This window comes from Triticum dicoccoides, chromosome 4A, assembly GCF_002162155.2.
Source record: "Triticum dicoccoides isolate Atlit2015 ecotype Zavitan chromosome 4A, WEW_v2.0, whole genome shotgun sequence".
NCBI classification, from domain to species: Eukaryota; Viridiplantae; Streptophyta; class Magnoliopsida; order Poales; family Poaceae; genus Triticum; species Triticum dicoccoides.
The window spans coordinates 428,269,353-428,280,047 of record NC_041386.1 but is presented as its reverse complement, the minus strand read 5'-3'; the positions used below and the strand labels follow the sequence as shown (position 1 = coordinate 428,280,047).

The 10,695-nt window shown below is 41.8% G+C and overlaps 1 protein-coding gene across 1 annotated transcript; it reads right to left on the bottom strand.

Moving 5' to 3' along the window:
• Positions 1-251: 251 nt before the first annotated feature.
• LOC119286031 (ATP-dependent DNA helicase Q-like 1) lies at positions 252-6,681 on the bottom strand. Its single transcript, XM_037565370.1, has 10 exons — positions 6,466-6,681; positions 2,847-3,232; positions 2,341-2,601; positions 2,086-2,249; positions 1,866-1,962; positions 1,729-1,772; positions 1,528-1,642; positions 1,092-1,445; positions 782-1,006; positions 252-689 (listed from the first exon to the last, which is right to left on the bottom strand). Exons 1-10 carry the CDS (start codon positions 6,572-6,574, stop codon positions 579-581), a joined length of 1,866 nt encoding a protein of 621 aa, XP_037421267.1. The 5' UTR covers positions 6,575-6,681; the 3' UTR covers positions 252-578.
• Between the last annotated feature and the right edge of the window lie 4,014 nt (positions 6,682-10,695).

Here is a 10,695-nt window from a genome sequence, read left to right as displayed (position 1 = left end):
GGGGTGACATGGGGGTCAGGATGGGATGGAGAGAGGATTACGGATCTGCTCTTCGTTGTGGAGGAGGTGGCCGAAGGAAGGAGATCGAGCGGTGGCAGCGGAGCTCCCTCCCGCTGCGGCGAACGATCGCCAGATATTGACCATCCAAAAAATCAGTCGTTTGTTTGCATGTTAGTGGAGATCACAGGATTCCTTTGTGTGGGCTTAAGAAAATACCCGATGTTGATACTTTGAAGCCACTAGAATAAGAGTAAAGAAAAGACACCTCTATTGTTATGGTAAGAATGTAGGCTTAATCAGCTCTTAACGTCTTGTTTTATTATAACAAGACTTCGAGGAACCGAGAGGAGAAACATAAAAGGGTTACGTGCTTATATATGCAGTGAAGAGCTATAAGGTAAAATCCCACAATATGTGCAACATAGCCCCCTCCTGTCCTCTGCATCCATCGTAAAGCCTGAACATCAAGTACAGTGACGGTGTGCATCACCATCACAAAGCTTGTACTGGTTCTGTAGGAACACAGCTTCTAAGTAGCAAGCCATCATGGAGTTAAGACCAACACTTTCTTAGTGCCCTCATGAAGCTTCCTTCAGACAGATGTCACAGGGGCAAGGGCCATCTTTACACCTTTGACTGTTGAACTGTTCGCCAAAGTGGCCCAGAAGAGTCTGCCTGCGACACTCAGTCTGGAAAAGAAAGGAGCATTGTTCATAAGTTGATTGCTGATGATTTTTCAACCACCTTGCTCTGCACTTTTAGTTAGCAAGATATTATTTACCTTCAGCTCGCAATACGCCTGCATTTTCTTTGCTTGGTCCATTGCAACCTTGAAGGTTTCACTCTTGAAGTTATCAGCACTCCTCAGCATGCACACGATGCGGCTGAAGTCTTTCTTCTGATATAACACCACACAATGCGCTGGAAGGCCGTCTCTTCCAGCCCGCCCAGACTCCTGATAGTAGCTTTCTATCGATTTCGACAGCGTGTTGTGGACAACAAAGCGCTGAGTGGTGTCAGATTGAAAGGTTGCAGTTAGCAAACAATGTGCACAAGTATTCAAAAAAAAAACATTGACTGAGAATACGTACCACATCAGGCTTGTCGATCCCCATGCCGAAGGCTATTGTAGCACAAATAACTTTGACCTCTCCTCTGTGCCACTTCTCTTGGACGCTGCTTCGCTGACGGGCCGCCAAGCCGGCATGGTAATGCGCACATTTTATCTTGTACTTCTCCCTCAAGAACTTGGCAGTGTCCGCACATTCATTCTTCGAGAGGCAGTACACAATGCCAGACATGTTCATGAAACGCTCTTTCAGGAGCTCACCCAGCTGCATCTGGGGAGTTCTCGTCTTGCCAATCACCATGTAGTCGAGGTTGTGTCTGTCAAAGCTCCTCTTAAGTACCAAAGCATTTGGGATCCTCAAGGTACTGAGGACGTCCTGCAAATTCCATATAAAAATTATAGCTAATAATTAGTGTTCCAAGCTGTAGTGTGGGAACAGGAGGGGAATGCTTTAGTACCTTACGGACAGCTTCAGTTGCTGTTGCAGTTAGAGCCATGATTGGGACTCTAGGGAAGTGCTGTTTGAGGCATCCTAGGCCTCGGTAATCTGGACGGAAGTCATGTCCCCATTGACTTGGATAGAAATAGAAATCAGCAATATGTCAGGAAAAAAAAACTGCTTATGGAAGAATATGACAAAGGTTTGATTTAAGCATTACCTTACACAGTGTGCTTCATCAATCACAAACCTTGCTAGCAATCCCTATCAAAAAGTCCAGGTTAGCATATCCTCTCGGGCCAAATAATAGAAGTACTGATCTCGGAAGAACTAGCATTTCAACAACATAATATATACCCTCTGGTGTAAGCCTTTGAGGATCTCCATGAAGGAATAGTTTCCAGCCATTCTTTCAGGTGTGACATACAGAAGTTTGAAAGAAGGTGTGCCATTTCTGCAACGAGATGAGAACTTAAGTTACAAAACAAATGGCAGATCATTTCTTACACTGGAGGGGATATAGGAAAGAAAATCATGTGATAATGTAAAGTAGAGATCAAATGAACTACGGAATAACCTAAGCTCTTGGATAACTGCAGATGCCTGTGCAGCAGTTTGCTGAGAATTCAAGAATGCTGCTTGTATCCCAAACTTGAAGGTTAAAGCAACCACCTGATCCTGAATAAGTGACAGCAATGGACACACAACAACAGTAACACCTGGATGCAATGTTGCAGGGAGCTGCAAAGGTGATAATACAAATGAAGTTTTCAAATCTCGCAAAACAAACAAGATTAAAAGAAGAATGCTGAACAAGGCAGAATTTAATGACCTGATAACACAAGCTTTTGCCACCGCCTGTTGGCATAAGTATAAAACAGTCTTTATTGTCCAGTGCAGCACTACAAGCTTCATACTGCAGGGGCCTAAAACTTTTGTTGCCAAAGATGACAGCATTGGCCAAATTGATGTCATCTAGAGAAGAAAGCTGCTCATAACTCAAAATTTCTCTCTTCCGAAGACATGCATTTTGCTGTCCCTCTCTATTTGAAGTTGGAGTTGATGATTCATATCTCTTGGTTCCTTTGGTCACCTTTAAAACATAATTTCGAAACACAAAGAGCAATGCCTATAAGATTAGCAGCAGGATTGGAAAAGCAAAACTCTCTCTACTTTTGTGGAGATAGTAATAGCATGTTTACTGTGTCCATATGGGTGCAGGCTCAGTCAACTTATGTCACAGACTCACAGTATTTTCACAAGTACATATCCATCATGTGCACAATAGAAATGGAGATGGAAGAGACCAGTAATGGGAGAAATCAGGAGTTGGCTTACAGTAGATTTTGTTGAGCTTCTTGTCTGAGCTTTAGAGTTTCTTGTTTGTGGCTTCTTCTGGGTACCCACGTTATTATCACGGTGGGTGTTTGTTTCATCAAATATGTCAAAATCTGAATCATCAGAGGAAAAGCTCGATGTTTTTAAACCTTTCGGATTATGTTGACTGGAGGAGTCTGCCCTTTTGAACAAAGGGGTATCCAGAACAACTCCTCCTTTTTCATCATTTACACCCTTCCTCATCATTTCATTCAAATTGCCACAAGCTTCAGTCTCTATTGCATTCAGGTCATCCCAGTCATCAGTAAGTTGTGTTGCATCAGCCAATGCAGCAATAAAATCATCGCCGCAGTTCTCCACAGTGATGAAATCTTGGCCACCCTCTCCTGTGCCAGAACAATAAATTATCGCCCATACATAGTATCAACCAGCAAGAAGTGAACCCAAAACTACACTGAAGCAAAAGCAAAGCATAATGTGTTAACTATGGGTGGTACAGTTTATCCAAAAGCATCAGAAACCTCAGCACTAGTCACTTGATAATTCAATATAAAATGCTGCCGAAAACTAAACGTCTAAGTCAGCATACTGAGCAGGTTTCACTGATTTATGTTGTGAAGATGGGCAGGAGTACCAAACATATGTTTATTCTGTCGAATGCACGGCAGGACCTTTGCTCATTCTATCTCTACTATTATAGTACATCAGTTTTTGAACTCGCGGCTTACCACCACGTATACAGTGTTCCCGCCAAACTTCATCTGAAAACAGTATGGGCCGTCCATTTCGCAGATCCAACAGACTAAGCAGGAGCGAATCCAAAGAAAGTTGGCCGTCAGATTTGGATACATCTAACGGTTCAGGCTGCTTGTTTCTCTGTCAGGTCCTTCTCGATTCTTCCGGACTGAACTCTTCCCGTACCGCCGTACGCCATACATTTCTCTGATCAGGCCGGCGTCCCCCTCCGCTCCCAGCATGCAGCAACTGACTCACCCCCGCCTCCCGTCTCTCTCCACACAGCAATCTTCTGTATTCTTGCTCCCAAAATCCACTTCTAAACTGGCCGCCTCGCACCCAGATGTCGGCCGCCGTCTCGCCGGCCACCGCAAAACCTGCGCGCACCCTTCTGCATCCCAAGCTTCAACACACCTCCACCCTGCATTCCTATGCCAAGTCCCTCCTTTTGTATGTCCGGCATACGCGGCGTCGCGATGACTTCGGAGCTTCCTCTGTCATAGAGTAGCTTAGCTTGTCCAAGTGAGTCATTCCCTGTACTGGTTTTGCTTTTCTTTTTCTGCATCCGGATACTCCACGGGTGATTCTTTACTAATATCTATCACGTATCATCACATTAACCCTCAGTTTTGAAAATTTAGCGCTGGTTATGGTCATTGGTAATGTTTGGTATTCCTGCACGGCAGCTGTTTGTGTTTTTGTCAAACCAACATATGTTGCGGTTCTTTGAGGCAGACCAGAAAAATTATTGAATTTTCTGTGATTAATCTGGACCACCAGATGATAGTGCAAGTACCAACAATGATGCAAGGCACGAGTACAGACGCCAATGACAAAACATGCATGCCAGTAGAATTATCCTCAATGACAAGTTATTTATGATGTGCCATTAATAAAAGAAGAATCCAACTCTATATCTTGGTTGCACTTTGTATGATGGTAACAGTCCTATGCCAAGAAAGAAAAGCAGTGGGATTTTATCTCACAATCACCTACTTAAAATATTGTGTGTTTCAAAATATAGCATACATGATTCAATCGTTCAATTTATCTTTACTAAATATTGAAAAACTTGATGAGTAATAATCTATCCTTATCTAATATTTTTCTCTTTATCTCTGTTAAAAATACAGTGTTTCTATTGGTAATTTTAATATATACTCATCTGACCAATGAGGGCAATATGTTTCTAATTGTAAAATGAATGAAGACTTTGATTTAGATCAAGCAGAAAGAAAAAAATTCATGCCACCCCTGATTACATGGAAGTAACTCTGTATGATGGCATTTATTTCTAATGGCTGTACTACTAGGTTCAGACATGGAAGATGACAGTTTTTGCCTCCAATTGTTCACCATTGGTTACAAGCATGGAAACCTACTGCGAGAAAGGCAGTAAAACATACTGAAGCCTTATCTCATGTGGTTTAATAGTTTCTAGAATTTTGTATTATTGGACGTCCGAGCATGAAGAATGTGAGATACTGAGATGTATAAGATATTACATATCTGTTCTGGAGAGTAGTATTTCTTTTTGCGGGAGAAGAGTAGTAAAAGATAATGGCTGCCCATTGTTATTTATCCAGAATGGCACTCTTCTATTTGGCCTCCAAAAGTGTGCAGCGATCATGTATATCTCCAAAAGTGGGTTCACAAGGCGGAGCCATTGCTTTGATCCGTATGTGGTTATTACTCACTCCGACGGAGGCCAGGGAGCGTTTGGTTACTGGATCTATCCGATGGGAGATGGTTGCACGGGATATCTTCAGCCGGTTTGGATGGCGGTCATGTAATAGGATAGGCAATTAGTTTTCCTATCTTTCTCTTGCCGTCCGGTGGTGGCTTTTGGTTTCCTTCTTTAGCGCTCTGTGAGCAGCTTTGTTTGAGAATTTTAGACTGGTGTCGAACCTCTTTGCTTGTTTAATAAAGGTGGCCGTATGCATCTTTTCGATGCAGAGGCCGGGGAAGTCCCCCTTTTCCAAAAAAAATGTAAAAAAAAATTGGGCAGCGATTCCTTGATCTTCTTATTGCAATTACCAATTGTGTAAAGTTTAGTCATAAGAACAAGGAATCATATGGGGCAAACAAAATAGACCAAGGAGTCTTTTTCATGTTAAATGATGATCAACACAAACACATGTTCTTAGGGTGTGAACTATTTACGAACTGGCAAATAGGTCTTTCTTGATAATTTTGTGAAAAGTTGGATGCATTGCCAATTTGCGTATCCCCATCGCCATAATGATGACGTTAATTCAAGTTTATTTTCTCGAAATTATTAGGGAGTAAGACAAATAATAATCCAATGCTTACTATTTCTTTTATTAGATTATACACGTACTTGGTACGTGCCTTTTACTAGTTAGGAGAAGTACACCAATTCCTTGTCATGGAGAAAAAACACCCAAACACTGGCCCACTAAAATGGTCAAAACAGAAAATATATGTACACTAAGAAATGATTTGATTCAACACCTTCCATATCGCAAACAACCTACCTACCCAAATACTCAAAACGACTGCTCATTGTGATCAAAATGCAGTATTGTCAACACATGCGAAACCAATAGAACAGCTAATACATTTTCCATAATTCGTGATAACTGGTCCTCTCTCTATCATGAACCAAGTTTTTCATGCGCAAATAACAAGCTGATGTGTTCATAATGCATAAGCGGCATTGATCCTAGTAGCGCAACCAAACCACCCCCAAAATGAAATGGTCTTAATTGGGCCGGGCGTCTCTCCCCTACAATTCCTACTACATTTTAACTCCTCGTTTCAATCAAATCAGGAGCTCGTCCCATGAAAACAAAACCAGCCGCAGCTAATCCGCCGTTAGAGCTCGCGGGGAGGGGGGGAGGGGGGCGTAAGGCGGCGGTACCGTAGAGGTGGACGAGGCGGGAGAGGGCGGCTACGGCGAAGTCGCGGTCGAAGCCGTAGTCGACGGCCAGGTCCAGGAGACGCTCCCTCTCCCAGTGAGGCTCCTCCATTCCGGCTGGCAAGCACGCCTCCGCCTCCCGCGGACGCCGGCACGGATCGAAACCCTAACGTCGGTGAGGGGGAGACGCGGGAAAGAGCTGCGGCCTGCGGGTGCGGGCGCGCGCGGTCTCCTTTGGCTCGGGAGCTCCTAACGGGCGCCTTATGCGCCCACTGAGGCAACGGGCGCCTACAGCAGCGCGCTAGCGGGCCGGCCCATGAACACGCTCACAGCGTAAAAAGTATTTACAGCGCGAAAACCACCAGCAAAAATTCGATCTCGTGTGATAGGTATCGAACTTGCGCCAATTTGCTTAAACGCATGGTTGGCTAACCAGTAAAGCTATTAAGCCCTCTGTGAAAGTTTTCAACGCGAAACGTATTAAACCAAAACTATAGCCGCACTAATTAGAAAAACGTGACTTCTTTGAAAGAAATGTGAACAAATTTTGAATGTCCATAGATTTTAAAAACATCACGAATTAGAAAAAAGAAGTCATGTATTCTAAAAAAAATCATCGATTTTCAAAGAAGTTCACAAATTTGAAAAAAGTTCATCAATTTTGAACAAATGGTCATCAATTTTCAAAAAAGTTCATCGATATTGAAAATAGTTCATCGACTTAAAAAAAGTTCATCAAATTTGAAACAAATTTCATCAATTTTTTTCGAAAAAGTCCACATATTTTAGAAAGAACCACGAATTAGAAAAACTTCACAAAAATCTGAAGAAGTTCGTCGATTTTTAGAAAAGTCCAGAAAATCTGAAAAAGGTTCATTGATTTTGAACAAAAAGTTCAGTGATTCACAAAAATAGTTTATCAATTTTCAAAAAAGATCATCGATTTAAAAAAGTTCACAAATTTGAAAGAAGTTCATCGATTTTGGAAAAAAGTTCATCAATAATGGAAAAAGAGTTCATCGAATTTGAAAAAAGTTCGCCAATATTGGAAAAAAGTTCATCAATATTGAAAAAAAGTTCATCGATTTAGAAAAAAGTTCATCAAATTTGAAATAAGTTCAACAATTTTGTAAAAAAGTTCATCGATTTCGAAAAAAGTCATCCAATTCAAAAAAAGTTCACCGAATTTGGAAAAAAGTTCATCAATTTTGAAAAATAGTACATTTAAGTGAACAAAAGAAAAAAAACACCAAACAAAACCGAACAAAACCGTTCTGAACAAAATGACTAATTTTAAAAAATAATCATGAACTGTAAAAAGTTCACGCATTTAGTAAAGGAAAAAAGAAACACGAAACGAGAAAAGAAAAGTAAAATACCGTTCCAAAAAAAGAACCCAGGATTCCGCGACCTTTACAAAAAATAAATAAAACAAAGGAAGTGTCTAGACACATTGATCGACTTGTTGTAGTGGATGGGGCGCTGCTCTTTGAACGTGGAGATCCTGGGCTCGAACCCCGCCTCAAACACACCATTTTTTTTTGCGTTGATTCAGTTTGAAACAGAAAAAAATAATGACAACGGGCCGGCCCAGCGCAGCAGGGGGGTGTGCGCCCGATTGCGCATAGTACTGTAACGGGCGCAGCGAGCGCTGTTTAGGATATGCCTTAATTGGCAGAAATGGTTTGATATGTTCAGCTCCGTCATCTGGGCTCTGAGATTATAAGACGTTGGGCCCAAAAGGAGGGAACTGGATTCTCTAACATTAAGAATTGAGAAAGAAAGTTAGAGAAACTACAATTTCCTAACTTTTTTTCTCTATCGATATCATTATAGCTAAAATAATTTAAATTATTTTGCAAATTAATGATCTACTATGTACATCTATGTAATTACATACAAACAAATTAATGATAAAATAAAATAATTTTACATTATTTACATCTACAGTAAATACCAACAGTAAACAATCACTAACTAACTACCTACGTACAGTTTCTATTTTTTTATACCAGGCTAACGGGCCGGCCCAGCGCAGCAGGGGGGTGTGCGCCCGATTGCGCATAGTACTGTAACGGGCGCAGCGAGCGCTGTTTAGGATATGCCTTAATTGGCAGAAATGGTTTGATATGTTCAGCTCCGTCATCTGGGCTCTGAGATTATAAGACGTTGGGCCCAAAAGGAGGGAACTGGATTCTCTAACATTAAGAATTAAGAAAGAAAGTTAGAGAAACTACAATTTCCTAACTTTTTTCCCCTATCGATATCATTATAGCTAAAATAATTTAAATTATTTTGCAAATTAATGATCTACTATGTACATCTATGTAATTACATACAAACAAATTAATGATAAAATAAAATAATTTTACATTATTTACATCTACAGTAAATACCAACAGTAAACAATCACTAACTAACTACCTACGTACAGTTTCTATTTTTTTATACCAGGCTAACGCTGTAGCATCATGACTTTCCTTCTCAATATTAAAGAATCCGATTCCCAAAAGGAGGTGGCAAAACAAAAACCCGTTTGGTCCAGTTCACAAAGGTTGATGGTTTTTACTTTCTAGATAAGAAAGAATCAATTCTAGAAAAAATCTAGGAGGAATCGATCAGTTTCCCTAGTAAAGTCCGGTATTATAGCAATTTCAACACGCCGATCCAAATGGACGGTGCTTTTGTCCATTTTTTGTTTGTTTGGGTCGGCCGCCCGCCCAGCGTCTGTCCTATTAAGAATTGGATTGGCAGTACGCCCAACGTGCTGATCCATATATACCGGTGCGGCCGGCTGGCCGCCATTTTTCAACAAATAGCACATTTTTACATTATTTCACATACAGCTTTTGCATTATTTCACAAGCAAACATATAGTCCACAACCAAATAAATAGCATAGTGTTAACCGAATAAATAGCATAATTTTACAAGCAGAATAAAAATAAAAATATCTCACATAGTTTTGCAAGCCAAATAAAAAAGATACATCTATTGGTTGCCAACATGAGCCCATATATGCTCAACCAAATCATTTTACAGTTGCATGCGAGTTTCCCAATCACGCGTGTCATGATGAAATTGGGTGAACTGTTTAAACGTTGCCGCTCCTCCATGCTCAGGCACAACATTCTCACCCTGAAACTGAAACCCTTGATCGTAGAGACGTTCCGGGCGCTCATCTTCTACAATCATATTGTGCATGATCACACAAACAGTCATCATCTTCCCAGTTTCTGTGTGCTCCAAGTATTACCAGGATATCGAACGATGCCCCATCGAGATTGCAAAACATCAAAGGCACGCTCGACATAGTTCCTAGCACTCTCTTGCTCTTGGGCAAATCTTTTCCTCTTCTCTCCGACGGGGTTGGGATTGTCTTCACAATAGTGGTCCACTGAGGATAGATATCATCACCCAGGTAGTATCCTTTGTCGTAATTGTGGTTGTTGATAGTAAAGTTCACCGGTGGGTTGTTGCCTTCGGCAAGCCTAGCAAACACCGGCGAGCGCTGAAGCACGTTGATATTATTGTGTGATTCAGCCATGCCAAAGAAAGAGTGCCAAATCTAAAAATCTTGAGACGCCACGACCTCAAGTATGACAGTGCAAGCCCTGGCATGTCCCTTATATTGCCCTTGCCAAGCAGAAGGGCAGTTCTTCCACTCCCAATGCATGCAGTCTATACTCCCAAGCATCCCTGGGAAGCCTCTGCTGGCATTCATCGCCAACAAACGGGCTGTATTTTCAGGAGTCGGCTCTCTCAAGTACTCAGGGCCAAACACAACAATAACAGCCTTGTAGAACTTATACAGGGAGTATAGGCATGTAGACTCGCTCATACAGAAGTACTCGTCAATGAGATCACCGGGCACTCCGTATGCAAACATTCGGATGGCGTCAATGCATTCTTTTATAAGAGGAGAAATCAATCTTTCCAATGGCATCCTCTTTGCACTCGAAATAGTCTTCATAGCCAACCACGCCCTCTCTAATATGGGTGAAAAGATGCCCACTCATACGGAAACGGCGGCGGAATTTCTGATGTTTGAACAACGGGTTTGTTGTGTCAAAGTAGTCCTTCCAAAGAAGGAAATGTCCGCTCTCTCGGTTGCGATTCAACGCCGGAAGGTGCCCTGAAATGGAGCCCCGGAACGACGGGCGCTGGCTATTGAGGGGTGATGGACCAACACGGCAGCCAAGCAGGGGCGGAGCTAGGCTAATGCAAGGGTATG

What these genes read in the sequence shown, in the direction of transcription:
- LOC119286031 (XM_037565370.1), bottom strand. Translation starts at nt 6,574, where the DNA reads ATGGAGGAGCCTCACTGGGAGAGGGAGCGTCTCCTGGACCTGGCCGTC. An exon ending in GATGAAGCACACTGTGTAAG is followed by an intron (nt 1,643 to 1,728) that starts GTAATGCTTAAA and finishes TTTCTATCCAAG; the next exon opens with TCAATGGGGACATGACTTCC. An exon ending in CAACTGAAGCTGTCCGTAAG is followed by an intron (nt 1,446 to 1,527) that starts GTACTAAAGCAT and finishes TGGAATTTGCAG; the next exon opens with GACGTCCTCAGTACCTTGAG.